Below are 23,947 nucleotides of genomic sequence, written 5' to 3'. Positions count from 1 at the left end.
TGCGGGCAGCCCAAAGCCAGTCGAGGTGTGGGGCAGACTGACCGCGGTCACACATTCGCGCACAGTGAGACGGACCACGCAAGCCCCAGGGGTCGAACCCAGTGGTGGAGGGCTGACGGCGGTGGCACACTCGCGTGCAGTGGAGCGAAACGCGTGGGCCTGGTGACGGTGGTGGCTGCGGTGCTGGTGGGGGTCAAGGCGGCGGGCGGCAGAGGGAAGCCATTGTCCCTCTTTGACCCCGCCCCCACATACAACGTCTCAACCCAGCGACTTAGTTGCCCTGCTCTGGTGAAAACCTAGGGCTCCGATCCTGCTACTTAACAGGCACAAACAGCCCAAAAGATGGCGCAAGAAGAACTCAAAGTCCCAGAGCCAATAACTCTAAGCGACCAACAGATTGCCAGCCTCTCAGAAGCACAATTCAAGACACTATTTATCAGGATGCTCACAGAACTGGTAGATTATAGTCACAAATTAGAGGAACATATGAAGGCTAAACTAATTGAAATGAAGGGAGATGCACAGGAAACCAATAGTGATGGAAAGGAAACTGGGACTCAAATCAATGGAATGGACCAGAAGGAAGAACAAAACATCCCACCAGAAAGGAATGAAGAAATGAGAATTCAAAAAAATGAGGAGAGGCTTAGGAACCTCCAGGACATCTTTAAACGTTCCAACATCCGAATTATAGGGGTACCAGAAGGGGGAAAGAAACAGCCACGAGTGGAAAACTTATTTGAACAAATAATAAAGGAGAACTTCCCCAGTCTGGCAAAGGAAATAGACTTCCAGGAAATCCAGGAAGCTCAGAGAGTCCCAAAGAAGTTGGACCCAAGAAGGAACACACCAAGGCACATCATAATTACATTAGCCAAGACCAAAATGAAGGAGAGAATCCTAGAAGCATCAAGGGATAAGGGGACAGTCACCTACAAAGGAGTACCCATCAGACTGTCAGCGGATTTCTCAAAAGAGACCTTACAGGCAAGAAGGGGCTGGAAAGAAGTATTCCAAGTCATGAAATCCAAAGACCTACAGCCAAGATTGCTTTATCCAGCAAAACTTTCATTTAGAATGGAAGGACAGATAAAGTGCTTCTCAGATAAGGTCAAGTTCAAGGAGTTCATCATCACCAAGCCCTTATTATATGAAATGCTAAAGGGACTTATATAAGAAAAAGAAGATGAAAAATATGAACAGTGAAAGGACAGCAAACACACAGTTATTAACAACCACACCTAAAACAAAAGCAAACCAAGAGGACAGCTAGATCAGGAGTGGAACCATAGAAATGAAGAACACATGGAGGGTTAGAAACGGGGGGGTGGGAGGAGGAGAAGGGGGGAGAAGGCACAGAAAATAGCATAGATGGTAGGTAGAAAATAGATAGGGTGGAGGGGGAGAATAGTGGGGGAAATATAGAATCCAAAGAACTCGAGACACGTGGTTATAAACTAAGGGGGGGAGAAAGGTGGGGGAGGGAGTGTGCGGGTGGAGGGGAATGAAGGGGGGGGAATAGAACAACTGTAATGGTATAATCAGTAAAATATATTTTAAAAAAAAGGAGAACTCCCCCAATTTGGCAAAGGAAATAGACTTCCAGGAAGTCCAGGAAGCTCAGAGAGTCCCACAGAAGGTGGATCCAAGGAGAGCACACCAAAGAACATCATAATTACATTAGTCAAGACTAAAATGAAGGAGAGAATTCTAGAAGCAGCAAGAGATAGGGGGACAGTCACCTACAAAAGAGTTCCCATCAGACTGTCAGCTCATTTCTCAAAAGAGACCTTACAGGCAAGAAGGGGCTGGAAAGAAGTATTCCAGGTCATGAAAGGCAAGGACCTACATCCAAGATTGCTCTATCCAGCAAAGCTTTCATTTAGAATGGAAGGGCAGATCAAGTGCTTCTCAGATAATGTCAAGTTCAAGGAGTTCATCATTACCAAGCCCTTATTCTATGAAATGTTAAAGGGGCTTATCTAAGAAAAAGAAGATAAAAAATATGAACAGTGAAAGGACAGCAAACACACAGTTATTAACAACCACACCTAAAACAAAAGCAAGCTAAGTGCACAGCTAAAACAGGAGTGGAGCCACAGAAATGGAGATCACATGGAAGGTTAGCAACAGGGGAGTGGGAGGAGAAGAAGAGGGGAGAAGGTACAGAGAATAAGTAGCATAGATGGTAGGTAGAAAATAGACGGGTAGGGCAAGAATAGCGTGGAAAATGTAGAAGCTAAAGAAGTTATGACACATGGACATGAACTAAAGGGGGGGAATTTGGCTGGGAGGGGGTGTGCAGGGTGGAGGGGAATGAGGGAGGGGAATGGGACAACTGTAATGGCATAATCAATAAAACATATTAAAAAGTTTTTTCACAACAATGTAATTTTAATAACATAACTGTCATCATACCTCATCCTCCAAAGCAAAGTGCTTTATCTTACTCCACATATTCCCAATACACAACACACAGCAATAGGCATTCACAAATAGAGGGAAGGGAAAGAGGGAGGGAGGGCCTCTGTCACCTTAATAATCTTCTAGACAGTTTCCCTGATTTCATCCTTACCCCTCTGCTTACATTCTTTTTATACAGCATCCTAGAGCTGAGCGAGCCTTTTAAATCTTAACTCATTAGGTTACTACTCTGTGCAAGTCCTTACAGTAAGTTCCGGCTACACTCAGAATAAACTGACTGACAAGACCCAACATAATCAGACTCCCCACAGCATCTCTGATGTTACCTCCCACCAATATTCCTCTGACCCAATTTTTTATTACCAAATGGGTCTCCTTGCTGTTCCAGAACTGCCAAACTCCCGTGCCAGTCTTACACTGAAGATCTTTCTGACAACACGATATAAAATAGTAAAATCCCTCATCCCAAATATCCGTGACACTGCATTGGTTCCCTAATTAACAGTTATTGTCTGATTACTGCATAATTCTGTATTTGTAAAATTTATACCTTCCCTCATAGAGAGGACAGAAGATAGGAGAAGTTCTAGATTAAAAAAAAAAGAGATTAATAAACATGGTCCAACCTGGTATTGACCCATTTAATTTTGAGCGAAGTGATCATTAAACTCTCTGATGTTTTAAAATTCTTGATCACTTATGTTAATGATGTAAGTGCATTTGTTTTACTAATTTTATTATTTATAGCTTTGGACAACTTTTTCTAGTCTGTTATTAAAAGTCATCTGACATACTGTTGGACTATGCTGATTTATATGTTCTTTTGACATTGTAATGACTGAAACATGCTAATTTTTTTGAAAATTAGTCAAAGTTAATGAGTATGTAATATATGCAGGGTGTATTACTCCATCAGTCTGTCAGCCTTTAGGATTAGCAAAAATCCCAAGCTGATCTGATGACTTTGAAAGGCAGTGATAGGTGCCATTCATTGAGTGTCTACTAAGTGTCAGGCACTGTGTTGGTCAGTTCACATATATTGTCTCTATTATTTTTTTTGTAATACCACTGGGAAATTATTATCTTCCCACTTTTATAAGTGAAAAAAATTCTGAGTTTAACATAAAAGATCTGAGGCAATTTGTCCAAAGTCACACAGTTATAAAATCTTAAGAATTACTGAGGGCTATGGAACATTTATTATGCTCTAGACCCTATTCTAAGTATAGTATATGGATTAACTCATTTGACCCATACAACCCTGGGAGCTACTATTATTATCCCCCTGTTGCAAATAATAAAACTGGAGTGAGTGACTTGCTCAGGGTCACTCAGAGAGTAAGTGATGTAGGTGAGATTTGAACCCAAGCAGACTCCAGAATTTACACTCAGCCATTTACACTTATTTACTATACAATACTAAATAAGAATTTAATATACAGTTAAAACTAGAGTTAAAGTTTTGTATAATTATTAATATAATTTTTTCAACTTGATTTGGCTGCTCTTTTGTCCTCAGTTTTAGGGACTTGGCTTACATTTAGTCCTCTAATGGGAAAAAGTACAAATTTCTATTTAGACCTGTGATTGTAAAACTCGAACTTGACCTCATTGCTTTTACCTTTTTAGGTACTCCAGTTCAGAATGATCTGCAAGAATTTTTTGCGTTAATTGATTTTGTAAATCCAGGAATATTAGGCTCTTTGTCATCTTACAGAAAAATATATGAAGAACCCATTATTATATCAAGACAACCTTCTGCTTCTGAGGTATAATTTATTTTAATAAATTTAGGTTGAAAACAGAGCAGTATGAAAAGAGCAATGTGTCTGGAAAATTATCTATAACTTGGGTAATTTCAGTCTAGGAAAAAATTAAATTACTATAGTGAATTTTTTTCCCTCACAATCCTTCAACTCCTGTATTCCTTATTTTAGAAAATAACATCACTTTTTAAAAATGTGTATAAGTAGGTACTTCACAAAGAGTTATAAATGCCAGTAAACATATTTAATGCTCATTTTGACTGGCATTGAAAATTAAACCAAAATAACTGAAATAACTTGCACTTTTCTGTAGATGTTTTAGTTGGTTGGATTTGCATAGTAATAGCAAGTGTAGATGAGAGCAGTGTTCTTTACTGGTTGGAATGTAAATTGGTACAAATGGAGGTAAGTTTGGCAATGTAAACTGAAAGCCTTAAAATTGTGTATATCTTGTGGCTTTCTACAACTTAGGGATTTATTATAAAGAAATAATCTGCTTGTAAGGGTAAAAAATTAGAAACACAATAAAGGAAACAAACTAATTGGAAGTAAACTGAGGTAAGTAAATGGCTAGAGTCTTTATGTTGTATCAACTCAATATTTTATTAAACTAAGATATTAACCATTCTAAAAAGCATCATTATTATATATTCTGACAAGAAAAACATGCCACCAGTTGTAATTGTAATAAGTCACTAATTGTAAAAAGCACCCTATTTCAGAGAATCGGCAGTGTAAAATAAAAAACGGTAATTGTTCAACAGATATTTATGGAGCATTTCCTATGGACCGGGAACTATAAAAGCAATGGTTTATGCAAGTATTTTATGACATGGAAAATGTTTATGATACATTATTTACCCAACATATATATTAAACACTTAAAGTTGGCCAAATGCTAAATACTAGACATTTGAAATGCAATAAGCTAAACTGAAGCTTCATAGCTTGAGATCCTTTTTTTGTTACAAAAAACCCCCAAAGAAACAAATAAAATATTAAATATATTTGAATATTTATGCCAAGAAAAAATACCTGTAGGGGTACACATGAGTGTTTTTTAAGTGATTTTTTTACTTTTCAATTACAGTTGACATACAATGGTATATTAGTTTCAGGTGTACACGCCAGTGATTGGACATTCATGTAATTTACAAAGTGAAAACTCCTATGACTCTAGTGCCTGCCTGACCCCATACATAGTTATTACAATATTATTGACTGTATTCCTTATGCTATGCTTTATATAACCATGGCTATTTTGCAACCTACCAATTTGTACTTCTTAATACCTTTCCCTTGGCAGTCATCAAAATGTTCTCTGTATCTGTGAATCTGTTTCTGTTTTGGTTGTGTGTTTAGTTTGTTTTTTAGATCCCACATTTAAGTGAAATCATAGGGCATTTGTCTTTCTTTATCTGAATTATTTCACTCAACACTATACTGTCTAGGTTCATCCATGTTGTTACAGATGATATTTCATTCTTTTGTTTTTTAAAGATTTTATTTGTTTTTTTTTAGAGAGAGGGGGAGGGAGAAAGACAGGAAGAGAAACATCATTCGAGTGCCTCTTGCATGACCCCAACTGGGGACCTGGCCTGCAACCCAGGCATGTGCCCTGACCTGGTATTTAACCAGTGACCCTTTGGTTCACAGGCCAGTGCTCAACCCACTGAGCCATACCAGCCAGGGCTCATTCTTTTTTGTGGCTGAGTCATAGTTCATTGTATATGTGTACCACTTCTTTATTTATTTATCTATTGATGGACACTTAGGTTGCTTCCGTATCTTGGCTATATCTTGTTCATTATTGTAAATAATGAACATGGAGATGCATATGTCTTTTTGACTTAGTGTTTTGGTTTTCTTTGGATAAATACCCAGAAATAGAATTGCTGGTCCTTCTTTGTCTCTTGTTATAGCCTTTGTTTTAAAGTCTATTTTGACTGGAATTAAGTTTTGTTACCCAGGTTTGTTTTTCATTTCCATTTTCATGAAATATCTTTTCCATCACTTTTAGTCTGTGTGTGTTTTTTTATCTGAAGTGGCTCTCTGGTAGACAGCATGTGTATGGGTCTTGTTTTCTTATCCATTCAGCTATCCTGTGTCTTTTGACTGGAGCATTTAACTATTTACAGTTAAAGTGATTATTAATCAGTGCACAGTTATAGCCATTTTGTTATTCATATATGTGAACTCCTGTAGCTTTTTCTTGTCTGGGAAGCTCTTTATCTGTCTTTTCATTCTAAATGATAGTTTTGCAGGGTAGAGTAATATTGGTTGTAGGTTCTTGCTTGTCATTATTTTGATTATCTCTTGCCAATCTCTGCTGGCCTGTGAAGTTCCTATTGAGAAATCAGCTAACAGTCTCTTGGAACCTCTCTTGTAGTTAACTAACTGCTTTTTTTCTTGCTGCTTTCTGTGTCTTTAACATTTGGCATTTTAATTATGGTGTGTCTTAGTGTGGGCCTCTTTGAGTTCATCTTGGTTGGGACTCTGTCTGTGCTTCCTGGATTTGTGTGTTTATTTCCTTTATCAGGTTAGGAAAGTTTTTCATTATTATTCCTTCAAATAGGTTTTCAGTTCTTTGCTCGCTCTCTGTCCTCCTTTTGGTACCCCCATTATGTGAATGTTTGTATGCTTGATGTTGTTCCAGAGGCCCCTTAACATAGCCTTATTTTGGGGGATTCTTTTTCTTTTGATGTTCTAATTGGGTGTTTCCTGCTGCCTTATCTCCCAAATTGCTGATTTGACCCTGGGCTTCATCTAATCTACTGTTGATTTCCATGTTGTGTTCTTCAATTCGGTTATTGTATTCTTTATTTCTGTTTTTTAATGTTTTCTATTTTTTTGTTTAAAATTTTTATTTCTTAACGTGAGAGAGATGTGAAAACATCGGTTGGTTGCCTCTTGTACCTGCCCTGACTGGGACTGAACCTGAAACCTAGGCATGTGTCCTGACTGGGAATCTAACTGGCAATGTTTTGCTTTGCAGGATGACACCCAACTGAGCCACACCTGTTGGGGCTCTATCTCTATTTTTATGTTTCTTATCTCTTTGTTGACGTTTTCACTAAGTTCATCTACTCTTCCGTAAATTCACTGAGCATCCTTATAACCAGTGTTCTGAACTCTGCATTTGGTAGATTGCATGTCTCCATTTTGTTTAGTCCTTTTTCTGGAGCTTTGTTATGTTCTTTCATTTGGGAAATGTTTCTTTGCCTTTTCATTTTTGGCTGCCTCCCTGTGTTTGTTTCTGTGTATTAGGTAGAGCTGTTTTGTTTCCCATTCTTGGTAAAGTGGTTTTATTATGTACTAGGTGTCCTGTAGGGCCCAGTGGTTCAGTCTCCTTGGTCACCCACATCACTTATTCCAGGTGTGTCCCTCGTGTGGGTTACATGTGCCCTCCTGTTGTAGTTGAGTCATGATTGCTGTTGTTACATCAGTCGGAGGGATTGACCCTCGTTTTTAGGACCTGCCTTGACTGCAGTGGAGGAGCTACTGTGCAGGGGCTAATTCTACCCACAGGGTTTGCGTTAGTGGGGCTCTGGTGCCTGCACACTCTGCCTTTTGTGTGTGTTGTTTGTGGATAGTTGGGTGGTACTCTGGTGGAGTGTGAAGCTAGCCACTGAGTGTGTTGAGAGGTGCAGGTCACAGATAGCTGCTGCCTGTGTCCTGTTAAGGGCCACCTGTACTGGTACGAGCTACAAAGTGATCTACAGATGGTTGCCACTTATGCCAGGCTTGGAGGTGCCTCGGAGAGGCTAAGCTGTGAACTGATTCTGGCAACCACAAGTGCTGGGCTTGGGGCTGCCTAGCAAAAAGTACAGGGCATGCCTGAGACCAGATGCTATTTGTTTTGGATTTCTGAACCTTTGAGATTCCTGAGAGGTTTTTAGGAAGGCCTGCAGCATCAGCCAAGCAAGGCAAGCCATTTGTTTGGCATTTGGAGAGATTTGGGTGGAGTCAGGGAGGATAAACAGTGTTAGCCAAGCTAATGGAAACTTAGATATGGCTCCTGTTTGTGCCTGGGGCGGGAAGGCTCAACAAAGAAACAGTGGCCTCCGCCAGCACTTCTGTCTGGGAGAAAGCTGCCCCTCCAGCCATTGCCCTGGAGCCAGATGTTCATTCCTCCGCACCTGTGGCCGGTGCCTTGGAGCTGCTGCTCCAACACTGGAACTCAGGGGCAGTGACTCAGAGTAAGTGGCTCAGAATGAGTCTGTGGTTCAGCCCTTTGAGAGAAATGCCTGGGAATTCGGCAGCTCTTCATATCACTGAGCCCCAATCTCCATGTGTTTTTGAAGCCAGAAGTTGTGGGGACTTGTCTTCCTGACACTGGAACCCTGAGCTGGGGAGCTTGGTGTTGGACTGGGACCGTTTGCTCCTCAGGGGAGACCTCTGCAGCTGTGATATCCCTCCTGATTTCTGACCAGCACGTGTGTTGCAGAAGCAGCCTGGTTTTTGTCCCCACCCCTCCTACAAATCTCAGGATGGTTTCTTCTGTACATCCTTAGTTGTAGGATTTCTGTGCAGCTAGATTGCAGGCAGTTCTTCATGATGGTTGTTCTTAGTTTAGCTCTAATTTTGATGTGGTCATGGAAACATGCAAGTGCTTGTTTACCTGCCCTGCCATCTTGACTGGAACTCCTCCACGCTTATATTCTTAGTGGTCAGAGCAGGGGCTGTACTAGAAGATCTCGTAGATGCCTCTGGGTCTACCTTCAGCCCCAGGTGCCTGCTGTCTCCAAGAGGACAAATGCCCTTGTCCTTGCCCTGGCTCCCAGCAGAGTACCTAGTGCCAAGCCGATATACATACAAGTCTTGACAATACTAGTTGTTTCGGGTTGATTAAAGCTGGTTTTAATTTTCTTATATTTACCTAGTTGTATTTAATGACTTTTCTTCCCTGAACCTATTTTTGTTATAAAAATTGAAAATAGTTCTAAAATATAAGGGAAATGTTCTTACTTATAAATGAATATATACATATGGGATTAATTTGAAAACATTTTATTTATTTATTTTTATACTCACCTGAGGACGTGCTTATTGGTTTTCCGGAAAGGGAAAGGGAAGGGAGAGAAACATTGATGTGAGAGAGAAACATGGGTCAGTTGCCTTTTGCAACCTAGGTTAATGCTCTGACTGGGAATTGACTTTGTGATCCCTCGATTTATGGGATGACGCTCCACCTAACTGAGCCATACTGGCCAGGGCTGTATGGGATTTATTTTAAGCTTCATTGTAAAGTTCTATATACTCTAAACAGTTTATATAGAGAATTTGAACATACATTTTATTCACACTGATTTTTGATTTTATAACTGTACTGTTGTTTAATGAATAATGTGCAATGATTTTGAAAGAATCTGCAGTACTTTGTTCCAGTAATTTCCTATAGGCTTAATCTTAGGATCAATAACTTGTCAAAAATATTAGCTTACAAGAATTTGCTGTATCAGTTCTTTGCTTTGATTTTGAGACTATGGCATTTGCATAAAAGCTTACTTTCAGAATAATTTTGTTTGTAGATTATTGATTTCTAATGGCGCTCACTGGTGCCAAATAGCCAAAAAAAACCAAAAAAACCCCCCAAATTTAGGAGACTGGCTCCACTTAATTAAATGATTATGCCAAACTTTTGAACAGATGATGGTTGGATTTTCTTTCCCAGACTTGCATTTCATTTATTCTGTTAAATAAAAATTCTGAAGGCAAGTAGCTAATTTGTCATTATAAAATATTTAATGTTCAGTTAAACTGCAATTATCTTATACTTTAAGTCTGCTTTTTTTTTTTATAGGAGGAAAAGGAGTTAGGAGAGAAAAGAGCAGCTGAACTTATTTGCCTCACTGCACCCTTTTTCCTTAGAAGAACTCAAGAAATCATAAATAAATATCTTCCACCTAAAATTGAGAATGTGGTCTTTTGCCGACCAGGGCCACTACAGATGGAGCTTTATCAAAGGCTGTTAAATTCTCAAGCTGTCAGGTTTTGTCTTCAAGGGTCATTGGAAAATAGTCCTCATCTAATATGTATAGGAGCTCTTAAAAAACTGTGCAATCACCCCTGCCTTTTGTTCAGCTCTATAAAGGTAAGTGGTGGGTGAGACTTTGTCAGGATGTGAGCTGGGGATTCTCTGTCATGTGAATCTAGGAGGGCAGATTGGACTAATCCCTGGGGTTGCCTTGTGGCTCTTCCTGCAGGTCCGAGTGTCTTCAGTGTGGTTCTGCCATTGAGCGGATCCAGCCTCCTGTTTGTGGTTCAGAGCATGTCCGCATTCACAGAGCTGCACTAAGGACGAAACGGGTGTGCGGCTCTGCCTTCCAGGGCGTGTGCCCCGTGCCCTTTGGTTCCTTGTCTACTTCTTTGTCATGGTCTCCCTTCCTATTTTATATTAGAAAGCCAGTCAGTTTTGTTTGTTTGGTGCCAACAAACCAGAATTTATGATTAAAAATAATTTACTTTGTTCTTCATTATGAAAGCAATACATAAGTTTTATGTGAAATTTATGAAATTCAGAAAATCACAAAGAAGAGAATAAATGATATACTGGTTAGAATGTTAATTGCTGTAACTGGAAAATAGGTTTGGTAATATGTATCAAAAGTCTTATACTTTTGTGTATTTTGTGGCCTGGCGTATCACTTTTTGGGGTTTGGTATAAAGAAATAAAGCTCTTCAGACAAAGAAACCACACTTTTGTATTAATAATAATAATCTTGGCTAACACTTATTAAGCACTTATTATATATCAAACATGAAGTAGTTTTCTAGAATTATTTTTATAAAATTTTATTTATTCTTTATAAAATAAAATTTATTCTTTATATATTTAGTACTATTATTACCATCCCCAATTTTTTGGTGAAGAAATAAGGACTCAAAGATATGTATATATAATCTTTTTCTAAAATCCATTTTCCACTCAATAAATTATGAACATTTTCCCAAATTAGATATTAGATATGTTCTACAGGTATGACTTTTAATGGCTACATAGTTGAGCTACATTTGGGTATTTAATGAACATAAGGCAGTTTGAAGTGTGTTGAGAGTTTTCTGTTTTGGAGTTGGAACTTCCCCACTGAACTACTTACTATTTCTTTAACCATGGTCAAGTTACGTCTGTGAGCCTTAGCTTCTTTCCTTCCTCCCTTCTTTCTAAGAGAGAGGGGAAGGAAGGGAGAAACAGAGGAGAGAAAAATCGATCAGTTGTCTCTCACATGCTCCCAACTGGGGACCTGGTCTGCAACCCAGGCATGTGTCCTGACTGGGAATCGGACCAGTGACCTTTTTGTTCATAGGCTAAAACTCAACACAGTGAGCCATAGCAACCAGGGCAGCCTTAACTTTCTTAACTGGAATACAGACAACAATAACTGCCTGATAATGTTGTTGGGCTGTTTGATGAAATAATATGGAAAGTTGCACAATAAGTATCAATAGTCTGTCATCTCCAACTTGCGTTTAACAATTTTTATTTTTATATTTTTCTTTAAACAGTAAAGTCATAATTTGCAAACAAAGGAAAACTCGTGGGTGCCATATGATGCTTGAGGTCATTAATTACACACTTGGAAAATGCAGTGTTGTACCAGAATTCTCTAAGTTTATCCTACATTGGGCTATATTTACATAGTTTATCATAGAAGTCAGCTTCTGTAACTCTGCAGTAGACAGGATCGTAACTCTTTATTAAGCAACTTTTTAAGACACAGATTCTATATACAGTGATAAACATTAAAACCTTGGAGCATGATGCACAGCAAAAATAGAAGCTAAAAACGCTTCCTTAAAAGGAAGACCTGATGCTGGTCCAGAATGTATCAGTTAACTAATAACAGGCATGAGACTTTGTAGGATACTACAAATAAGGACCAATATAAAATAGCTGAAATGAGTTGTCCACATATGTAAGTAACAGCGACCCGTTTGGTAAATATGGGAGAGAGTGAGGAGACCAGGTAGTCCCAGAAATTTAACCTAAACAGTGAGGTAGTCATTAATAAACGAAACCTCTGGTTACATGTTCACATGCCAGCTAGACACTTTTGTAGTGGGAGTTTCAGAGGTGCTGATAATTACTTTGGAATAAAATTATTGTAAAAACTATTGGTGAAATAAAACAATACTGTTAGTAAGAATAAATTTGTTAACTTGTTGGGAGAATCGTTCCTTCTTGCAGAAGAAATTGATGAGATTGAGCAAACTACTGTGTGTGTTTGGGGTGTCAGCCGGGCGGTGCTGTGTGAAGCCCTTAAATCAGGACAGAAAAATGATGGCGGGGAGGGGAAAGGGAGGAAGAGTGAGAGAGAGGGTCAGTGATGAGAGATCTCAGTGTTTGGAGAGGGTGGGTCATGCAGCACTGTTTGCATTTGTTTTCCTCTCCCTTATTTTTCTGTTTCTGCACCCCGCCACCCCGGCCCTCCCCCACCCCCGCCCCCGTTACTTCCAGACAATGGCACTGCACTTGTAGGGTGAGGGAGATGCATTCGAATTGCTCTGTAATTAACTCGATTGGATGCATGTTCTGTTTTTTAAAAATTGACCAAATTATAAACAATAATGATTTATGTAATTGATAGCTTTGTTTTTTTCAGATAGTTAGTAATATTTACCAATTTTTACTCATAATTTTAGCATTTTCTCCTTCCAATTAAAAAAAACTAACATAAACCAGTGTGAATCACTTTTTTTTAATAGGAGAAAGAATGTAGCTCAACCTGGGATGAAAATGAAGAGAGGAGTCTGTATGAAGGCTTGGTAAATGTGTTTCCTGCTGATTACAGCCCTCTCCTGTTCACTGAGGAGGAGTCGGGAAAACTGCAGGTGCTGACAAAGCTCTTAGCAGTTATTCATGAGCTTTGTCCTACTGAAAAGTAAGTGGCCAATTTAATAAACTGGCTTAGAGGATGTCCTTACTCCCCACACCTCCCCCCAATTTTTTTTAAAGAAGAAAACATTAAAAACAAGTTGTTTTCTTTGGGGCCAGTCAGCTCCCAGTATTTGTTTTATTAACAGTGTGTCTGTTTTTATTTAAGAAAAAAACTTAATGTCAATACTGATATTAAAAAAAACCCTAGAGATGTCTTTTTTTGTGTAACACCTAACTTGTACCTAATCTTTTTGAAAACCCTTCTTTTACTCTCCCCTATGTTGGTACTCTTTAGGGTTGTTGGTTTAGCCTCCTTCGAACCCTAAATACCCTTCCTGGGCTATCTCTGCCCCCATAACTTTAATGATCAGTCATACAGCGTCGATTACAACTCTGTCTCTCTAGTCCAGCCCTCTCTTCTAGTTTCCATACCCTTCTCTCTGTTTAATGCAAGGTTCCCCCAATGCTCCACCTACTCCCCTTGTTAGAAACCTGGCTGCAAGCAAAAAGCAAAGCTCATCTGAGCTCTGCTTCCTGTCCCCCCCACACCCCTCCCCCCCCATCTCCCAGGAAACCGGTCTGTGGTGCCAAAAAGGTTGGGGGCCGCTGCAGTTTCATGGACATCTAAAGCTCTCCTGATGTCCTACCCCACTTTTAAGTTTCCTGTGTCCCAAAGCAGCTTCATCATTTTGACACTGCAAGCCTGACCTGTTTGCGTTATCCTTGGCTGATAAGTGCTACATAATGCAAACAAGAAACCTTATCATTCTTGATTTACTTTTCTCCTTTACTTCCTTGACATTGTCAGTCACTAAGTTCTACTGATTTTATTTTTTAATTTCAGGAATCCATTTCCTTCTGGTATCAACATTTTTGTTTTGATTCTTATAATTATTTGGGTTATGATAATCTCTTAGAAACTTTATTTCCCTTTTACTTTCAACCCCATTACATATCACCATTTGCCTAAATCATATTCTAAAGTAGAAATGTGACATGTTACTCCCTTTTTACTTTCAAAGACTCCTGGTTGTCTTCCAGAAATTTCTGAGTGCTGTAGCACATTGGGCAAGATTCTTCATGACCTGGCTAATGCCTCCTTTTCCAACCTCATCTCCATTCCTTCATACTTATCCTGTGGTCCAATCGTACCAAACTACCTGCAGAACCCATAATTTGCCTCTGTTCTTACCTGTGGTTTCCTATCCCAGCATTACTTCTACTTCTCATTCTTCTGGCCAGCCTTTTCTCTTAATGATATTCAGCTCAGATGCTTTCTCCTAAGCCCCTGGCCTCAGTTCGAGTTAGCTGTCCCTCTCCTGTACAGCTAATTTCTTTTGGGGGGGAATTTCTGTCAGTCAGGTATTGAACCTCATGGATAATTCTTTTATCTTTTCTGTCCTGATGGTCATTGCATTCCTTTTTAATCTATTTCTGGGCAGACTCTCTTATTTATCTTCTAAATCTCCAGTGGAAAATTTGTTTTGGCTATCATTGTAAATTTATAAGATATTTTTCTTATTCTTAATTTTTTTATTGCTTCCGCTTCTTGTGAATGTTATCTTTTATGTGAGGATATTGTTTTCTTTTTCCTCCATTGCTCTGTTTTATTCAGGTTTCTTTTTTTATTTTTTTGTTTGTTTTGGTTTCTATATTTAACATTGGGAGCTCACCTCAAATAGCTGGTCATCTTTGGTGTCCATTTGTATTTAAGAGTAAGAAAATGCAACGTTATTGAATGTTCTGTGTGCATTGGTAGGGCTTGTTGACTGGTTACCTCACTGGGTAATTAGGCCGTGAGTTGGCTTTGTAGTTTAGGGACTTCCTATCGATGTGGATCTTTTCTCTTGGGTTATTCATGTCATCCCAGATATGAATAGTCCAATGACATCTCTTCTGGAGTCGGATGTAAGAGGGACACCTGGCTGCTGGTGTCCTGGGAGCTGGCAGGAGAAGGGCACTGGAATCTTATCATCCAGAATGCATACTTTCACTTTGATTAGTCATGTCTCTGCCTTTAAAGTCCTCTGACCTAAGGGTCTTTGGTTTACTTTCTCTACACTAACATTTGAAACAGTCAACTGGTGACATGGGGTAGGGCCTGGGTGTTACTTGCCAGTGTCCTTGTAAGAGCTCCAGGTTCCTTCCTTCTGAGATATCTGAAGAAGATTCTATGGGGTGAATGAACTTGCACATATTTGTTATTGGAATTTCCTACTTGGGACACTTAGGTTTCACCTTCTGTATATTCATAAGTAGGTCACTGTTATGTCATTCTCTGTTTTTGTATATAAATGTCTCCTATTTTATCAAAGATAGAGCTCGTATTTCTGTTTGTCATTCTCCTGCTGTTTTTAGGGTGAATTTAGAGAGGTGAAAATGGCAGAAAGGTATTTACTTCACTATTTTAAAACTGGAAGTCTCTTAGATATTGACTTTAAAATTGAATTTGAAGGAGTTTTAATGTATAAGGTCATTGCTGCATGTTCTGTAAATATCAGTGATAATATTACTTTGCATCTTTCTTCAGTTAAAATAATCTAAGGTTGTCTTTAAATTGTATATATCAAGAGTCTTCCTTTTTGACAGGGTGGTGTTGGTATCCAACTACACAAAAACATTGAATATTTTACAAGAAGTATGCAGGCGTCATGGATATGCATATACAAGACTTGACGGACAAACACCTATCTCTCAAAGGCAGCGGATTGTTGATGGCTTCAACAGTAAATACTCTTCTGATTTTATTTTTTTGTTAAGTTCAAAAGCTGGTGGTGTGGGACTTAACCTTATTGGAGGATCTCACTTAATTCTCTATGACATCGATTGGAATCCAGCCACTGACATCCAGGTAGGGCTATATTTTATGCATTAAGTAAACATTATAGAAAGCTTCCTGGGGATGTACCTGCTGGGGATGCAAAGATGATGTATTGTATGATAACTGCTGCATTTAAAGCTCTTATTTTGCCAAGGACTCTGCTAAGTGCTTTACAGCCTTTCAGTCTTCACAGGTGTGGGTATTAGTAGCCCCATTTTGCAGAGGAAGACCTGGAAGCTTGTTCTAGGTCACGTAGTGGAGCCAGCAGATTCTGACCCAAACCTGTATGTCTCTAGGCTAAAGCTTACTGTGCAATTGGGCCTTCAGGATGCTTATGACCATGAGTAGAAGACAGTAAAGTATTACAGATGCTATGATCAATGTTTGAGCAGAGTACAGTAAAGATATAAAATTACCTTATTTAGGGAAATATTTCAGAGGAGCCTTTGGTTTTCTTCAGCATACGGTCCATCTTTATGTCTTCTGAGATTTCTACTTACAGATTTGCACCTGAGTCGGTATCTGTGTTGTTATTACAGTGAAGATGCGCAGACTAAAATCAGTAAAGGCGCATAGGGCAGAGTCCAGAAGAGACCGGGCACGGGCTACCAGTTTTCTTTCCCTTCTGGAGTTGGCTGGACGCTTAGTTCTCCTGGCTTCGATGAGTGACACAACATACGGAGTTTTGTCAAACAGAGATGTTCACTTGCATGTGGTAGCCAGAGTGTGTGTTGGATGTCGGTCATGCAGGCATGGAGTACCCAAGTGACTGACCCTAGTTATTCAGTCTCCAACCCTACCAGAGGTCACCCTGACAGGACATGGCCCAAGGCCCTCACCTAAATCACACTGTTAGCATAAACTGTCTAGCTTGGCCCAAGTTGAACAAAGACCCTTTTATCAGGAAGGATATTCCAAAGGTTTAGGTTATCTCCTAAGAGCTAGTTGGAAGGCTGGGCTTTTCTTTGGAATGTGCAGGGTTTGGCTATCAACCCTTTACTGTACAGTATCATTGACCCTGAAACCACAAGGGCCTGCCCAGAGCCTGACTGATTGCGGGTATCCTAGGGCTTCCTTGGGGATGAGTCACGAGCTGGGAACGAACCCTCCATGCTCAGTGACTCTTTGCATCTTACTTACTGTCTGAACCGCTGTGTTGGACTTTGATGCAGATAGACTGCTCACTTTGCCAACACCCTGCAGTTTCTTTTACTCAGGAAAAAGATATGAAGTGCAGAATGCTTGGGCATGCCTGGGCTTTGTTTTCTGAAGCTATAAGTAAACCTAGAATTCCTAATCTTAAATGTATTAATGTAAATTGCTTATGTGGAAAAGGCTATTCAACTAACAGTACTCTCAGAATTCTCATTTATTTTCTAAGGCAATGTCTAGAGTGTGGAGAGATGGTCAGAAACATCCTGTACATATTTACAGACTGCTAACCACAGGTAATAACTCTTCACTGTGACAAGAAGTGTATTCTCTTCAAATAATCCAAAAAATTTTGTTGTTAATCTGTGCTTCAGTGTTAGGAATTATTTTTTGTTGTTGTTAACTAGTAAGCTAAACATATTTTACCCTTCAGAAATAACAGACATAAATATTTGAAGTAAATTTAATTAATGTTTTCTTTTTAGGTACAATAGAAGAGAAGATCTATCAAAGGCAGATCAGTAAGCAAGGCCTTTCTGGGGCAGTTGTAGACCTAGCCAAGACCTCGGAACATATTCAGTTTTCCGTAGAGGAACTCAAAGATTTGTTCACACTACATGAAAGTTCACGTTGCGTTACTCACGACCTGCTTGAGTGCGAATGCACAGGAGAACTAGATCACACAGGTTTGTTGTCTTTTAACTCTGTTATGATGGTGAAGTTAATTTGTCTCTTTAGCTATTGAAAATATTTAAATACAGAATAAGGAAAATATTTACCAGTCGAATACATTAGTTTTCTTTTTTCCTGAGGTCATAGGGCAACTGTCAGATCAGTATCTGAGAAATGAATTAAAACCTTTGTTTTTTTTTAAAGATTTTATTTATTTATTTTTAGAGAGAGGGGAAGGGAGGGAGAAAGAGAGAGAGAAACATCGATGTGTGGTTGCCTCTCACATGGCCACCACTGGGGACCTGGCCCGCAACCCAGGCATGTGCCCTGACTGGGAATCGAACTGGCAACCCTTTGGTTCACAGCCCATGCTCAATCTACTGAGCTATACCAGCCAGGCTGAATCAGAACCTTACACTCTCAGTTTGCTGCTTATTTTTTAATCAGTTGTGAAAAGTTTAACATAGAGAAATCTTTCAAATCCTGGTGTAATGGCTTCAAAATTACAACAATGTTTTTAATCCTTTTTCCTGTTTCACAAAAAAAACCATACACTTGACAGAATAATGTTAATCTTTGTTCATTTTGTGAAGACCTTAGTCATTACGGGGTCATACTCTCTGAGGTGGTGAGCATGGGCCCCCATACTTGTCAGTACGTCGTGAACTGTTCGTGTTGTTTAAGTGAAGCTAAAATGTCAGTCGTCTAGAATTAACACCATTCGAATGGGAGCTGGATCACAAGCAGGACTTGAGTGAGCCCTGTTCGGGAGTTTGAAATCACTTGGTGAATTATATTGAGTAGGTTTGAGACATTAGACTGTACAAGACTGACACGAAAGAATTTATATGTCATATAAATGATATTTGATTCTCTTCTATGTTTTCTATTTTAATAATGTCTGCTTTTATTTCCCCTTTTCATTGCATTTACTCTGTTTTTTTTTAATTTTTCAAATTAAAAGCTTAGCTTAATTATTTTCAGCCTTTTATGAAATAAGTATTTAAGGCTATAAATTTTCCTCTAAGATGAGTCTTATACTTTTTTTAAAAAGATTTTTATTTATTTTTAGAGAGGGAAAGGGAAGGAAAAAGAGGGAGAGAAACATCAATGTGTGGTTGCCCCATGCACCCCGCACTGGGGTCCCAGCTGCAACCCAGGCATGTTCCCTGACTGGGAATTGAACCCATGACCCTTTGGTTCACAGGCCAGCACTGAATCCACTGAGCCACACCAGCCAGGGCTGAGTCTTATAATTTTGATACAATCTTTTTATTATTCAATTCTAAATACTTCATGTTTTCCATCATGATGTCTTCTTTGACTCATGAATTATTTTAAGGTATCTTTTAAAATGTATTTTAGTTCTTGTTATTGAATTCTGGCTACTGCTCTATAGTCTGAAATACGGTTTGCATGATATTGATCCTTTGATAACTATAGAGACTTGGTGGTGGCCTGGTGTGTGGTCACTTTGTAAACGTTTCTTCTGTGCCTGAAAACCATGTGTATTCTCTTAATTACTTGGTTTTAGAGTTCTGCCATATTGGTCACATTTTGTTACCAAATCAATTTTTTCTTATTTTACAGATTTAAAAATTTACTCTTTTATCTCACAGATTGGTAATATATTTACATGGCTTACCACTAAAAATATAAATTGTAAATGGTGAAAACTCTCCTCCCACACTATTCTCACCTGCCTAATTTTAGCCCTTCTACCCTGTAAGAAACAACTAGTATAGTTTTTTGTGTATCCTTCTATATATATATATATTTTATGTATATGCAAGGGACTCTGAATACTTACTCTTGTCCATTTTTTTACCACAATAAAGGGTAGCATAGTATATGCATACATCTATACCTTTTTCATTAAATATTGTATCTTGAGATCTTTCTGTATCACTACAGAAAGTTTCTTCATATTTTCCCTTCAGCTATATAATCCTCTGTTGTATATTTATCTGTCTCTCACAGATGTACAGTTAGGTTCTTCCCAGTCAGTATATGTCTTCATTTATACATCATTTTTATCGTATGTTCAAGTATATCTGTAAGGTAAACTATCAGTGTTACTGGGTCAGAGAATATATGCATTTGTAATTTTAGTAGATATTGCTAAAATGCCCTTCATGGGGGGTTGTAATCATTCATATCCCACCAACAAAGTACTAAAATGTCTATTTCCCCACAGCTTTGCTAGTTCAGTGCATTATCAAATGTTTGGAACTTTGCCAGTCTGATAGTAAAAAAATGTATAATGGCTAGTTTTAATTTGCTTTTCTCTTATTATGAATGAAGTTGAGCATATTTTCCTATTCCCTTGATATGAACCATCTGTTTATCATTTGCCCATTTTTCTACTAATAACTTAATTTATTGTTAGCTATATCTGTTACTGAAAGTACTATGTTAAAATCTTGCAATATTACAGTGGACTTATCAAAGTTTTTGTTATTCTATTTTTGCTTTATATATTTAATGTCTTCTTTGTGATTTTTTTCTTCATGGTCTATTTTATAATTATGTAGTGATTTCTTTATCCCCAATGAATTGCTTTCATTTGTCTTAAATTAACGTATTACATTGGCTTTCTTATAGTATTGGTCTAGTGTATTCTTTGCCCATAAATATTTCTATGTTATTATGTTTTACGTGTCTCTTATTAAAAACATAAAGCTGGATTTTTAAAAATCCAATCTTCTCTTTTAACAACAGCATTTAGTCATCTACATTTACTATAATTATTGACATATTTTGAATCATTTCAACTGTCTTATGTTCTGTTTTTAAAAAATCTCTAACAGGGGCCTATTAGTGGTTAACTCAATCTTTGATTTTTCAAAATGCATTTGTTTTTTTCTCTTTCAAATGCTGTCTTTGCTAGGTGTACAATTCTAGTTGATGGGGGTTTTTTTGGTCAATACTTGGAAGGTATTCTACTGTTCACTAGATTCTCAAAGCAATTTTGTCATCTCTTTTCTTAAAACCTGTTATTTTGAGCATTGACAGGATTTTGATGATATTAAGGCACTTTTTAGATGTGATTAAATTTAAAGAGAAATCTCTGTCTTTTACAGATGCAGAATGAAATATTTGCAGGTGAAATGATACGCGCTATACATTTAATAATAAGGAAGTGGAGAAGTGGGGTCTAAGTGAAACAGGATTGGCTTTTAGTTGGTAGTTATTGAAGGTGGGGGATATAAACCTGTAGGTTCTCTTTCTATCTTGTCATCTTTTATATATTTTCTAAATTTCTCATAATTAGAAGGTTAAAAAGTAAAACCTTCAGTAGCTTCCATTGCTTTGAGGCTAAAGACTAAAATATTTGAAGTGGGGAGTTAGTTCGGGTAGGGTAAGTGCTGTAACTCAAGAAACTCGAAAACCACAATGGCCTACCACAACAGACAAGTCAGAGGGGACAGCTTTCTGTAAGGTGATTTAGTGATCCAGGCTTCTTCCATTTGGCCTCTACTATCCCCTTAGATGTCAGAGTCCCCTTCTGGGATCCCTGCATCTGACAGCAAGCAGGTAAAGAGAGAAGAGAAACAGTAGAAAACCACGTGGGAGGGGATTTTTATAGGCCAGACCTGGAAATGATGCAGATCACTTCCATCCACGTCCATAGGCTAGACTCAGTGGTTGCATCTGTCTGTAATGGAGGCTGGGAAGTGTGGCTAAGTGCCCCGGGAAAGGGAAATGGATTCAGTGAGTAACTACTGGCCTCTTCCATGCGTGATTTGATTACAGCGTTTTGCATAATTCAGCCTTTGAGAGTGCACTTCCCCTTGCATTACCCGCCTTCTTTTCGTACATTTTCTTTGCCTTTTCTCTCAGGGCTCTAATTGCCTTAGAGAAAGGTAACTCCTTCCTCTTGTCAGTTCCTCCCTCCCTCCCTTCCTTAGCCGTTTTATGCCCTTTCTGCAGTGCTTTGCCTCCCTTCCTCATCTTGTTCTTGCCTTTGTCTCTTTCAAATCTTAAAACAAGTCAGTTTATCTTGTTATGTGTTCACAGGTCCCTGTATCTTATATATCCCCTGTAGCTAACTTCATACCTTTACCTCTGTTTATATCAATGATGTAAGTCCATAGGTCCTTGTCTTCAATTTTGAAATCTAGAAAGCTTGAAGACTAAAACTTGTTTTATCTTTATAAATCTGCAACAAACTCACTGGTGGCAGAAACCTTACCAAAATTGATGTGACTTTATCGGTAGGTAGTCTTTAACGCATTTCATAGGACTATTCATATGACTTGCAGAATATTAATGGGCTTGCTTATGGAGTGCTATCTCAGATTGTTCCAATTATATATTTTTTATTGTATTTTCTTCCATTACTATTTATATTTCCTGTGCCCTCTTCTACCTCCACTCATCCCCCTTCCGCCAGATTATATTCTGAATTTGGAAATATATCTGGTCCCAAAGGTTTTAAGTAAAGGAGTGCAAACCTGTAACATACCTCTTTGGATGATAATTTGTTTACTGTGTGTATTTCCGATTACACCATAAGGTCCTTGAAGTCAGGACCAAAATGGAATAAATTGTGTATGCTTATTATATCATAAAATAAAAAGTAGCATATGTAGTAGAATATTGATTGGGTTAAGGACTCTTTTATTCTTTTACTTATTGCAGGTGATTCATTGGAAAAATTCCCTCTCCCTAGAAATTGCCAGCTTGGTCCATATGACAAGAGGCCCAGCTCCCTGAAACCTCTCTCCATGTCACAGCTGAAGCAGTGGAAACATTTTTCTGGAGATCATTTAAATCTTGAAGATCCTTTTCTTGAAAGAATAAGAGAAAATGTATCATTCTTTTTTCAGAATATAACCAATCAAACCACTGCTGTACAGTGAAAGATTAACTCATGACATTACTTTGTCATGAGTTTAAAAATCTCTTTAAAAATTATAGTAACTAAATGTCATTTTTGAAAACCAATAGAATTGTTTACATTACCATAATACATTATCATAATTTTGATACACAGCCATCTGTTTTGTATATATTCTTTTTTTTTTTTAAAGATGAAGGAAGAAACTTTATTACTGGAAACAAGGAATAACTCAACAGTTTCCTGTTTTGATCAGCCAACAAAGACCAAAGACAATCAAGCTCTCAGGAGACGCCAGCATGAATAGATGACAGTGAGATACACTATCAGCCATACTCAGACCAAAATGCTTTATCATTCATCAACTTCCTAAAACATAATCCCAGTGCCAACACAAACAATTTATTTTATTCTACCCAAAGGGAGGCTTACATTTTGAAATAAGTTGTACTGCAGGGGAAATTTAAAATGTTAGGTCTTCGCACAGTTTTGTTTTGTATATATTCTTAAATATTGAAACATTAAAAGTATCTGTCTTATAACTGTTTAGTAGTAATTTCATAATTAATGCACTTTTATCAAGTACCTACTAAGGAATTTTCATAAGGAATATGAAGAAAGGTAAAATACCTGTCCTGGGGAAATCCAATCTGATTAGGAGTATTAGACAGAGTTGTGTCAGATAATTGAAAAACTTGATAAATTTAAACTGTAGCTCAAGGGAGTAAGAGAATCAGCGACCAGAATCACAAATGCTGAGGACGGTGCTGGTGACAGTTGCTGCAGATGGGCTGAGCGTGGATGGTGGCGGGCTGGTCCGGAGGGTGACAGACACTTCCGAGCACTGGTTCCTTGTCTGCAACTCAGACTCCTGGGGCACTGACCTGGGGGCTGTAAAGCTTTGTCCCCCAAATGTTTGTAAATGGAAAGCATTTTCAGCTATCATGTTGAGGGCATCTACAGTAATTTTGGATATTAAAAAGAGAGTTTTAATGCACAAGCAAGCTTTAGAAGACCGAGTGTACAAAGAAAAAGGTGTTACTTAATATCTAGTTAGGGCTTCTATTTAGGAAAATTTCTTTTAGACTGAATATTGCCTCGAGGTGTTGAATAAATAGGATAATATGAAAAAATGTTTAAAGTATACATTTTGCTTTATGCCACATTTAAAAATTAACGATGCTGAAAAGAATGACCACTTGTGCATTCACAGTGTTGTGCAACTACCACCACTGTCCGTTTGCAGAAGAGAATTCTGCCCTTCCCACGTTCGGTCACGGTCAGCCCATGGCTCCTGGCCTCTGTCCCTCAGGACTCAGGGCCCCTTCCCAGTGACTCCCTAGTGACAGTGCAGTGAACTCTTTTTATCCGTCTTGGCTTCCGTTCACATT

General features: G+C 38.4%; 1 protein-coding gene across 1 annotated transcript in view; it reads left to right on the top strand.

The window, feature by feature from the left end:
- The window catches only part of RAD54B (RAD54 homolog B), an 86,131-nt gene extending 63,422 nt beyond the window's left edge, over positions 1–22,709 (top strand). Inside the window, exons 9-15 of the mRNA XM_037058740.1 lie at positions 4,054–4,193; positions 9,994–10,284; positions 12,897–13,072; positions 15,658–15,919; positions 17,271–17,337; positions 17,527–17,727; positions 22,358–22,709. Of these exons, the coding sequence (XP_036914635.1) occupies positions 4,054–4,193; positions 9,994–10,284; positions 12,897–13,072; positions 15,658–15,919; positions 17,271–17,337; positions 17,527–17,727; positions 22,358–22,578 (1,358 nt within the window). The 3' untranslated portion in view covers positions 22,579–22,709. The remainder of the gene's footprint in view (positions 1–4,053; positions 4,194–9,993; positions 10,285–12,896; positions 13,073–15,657; positions 15,920–17,270; positions 17,338–17,526; positions 17,728–22,357) is intronic.
- Positions 22,710–23,947: the final 1,238 nt, after the last annotated feature.

The sequence above is a fragment of the Sturnira hondurensis genome, unplaced genomic scaffold (genome assembly GCF_014824575.4).
Source record: "Sturnira hondurensis isolate 20B ecotype Veracruz unplaced genomic scaffold, ASM1482457v3 Scaffold0010128, whole genome shotgun sequence".
Lineage (NCBI taxonomy): Eukaryota > Metazoa > Chordata > Mammalia > Chiroptera > Phyllostomidae > Sturnira > Sturnira hondurensis.
This window is presented reverse-complemented; position numbering and strand designations above follow the sequence as displayed.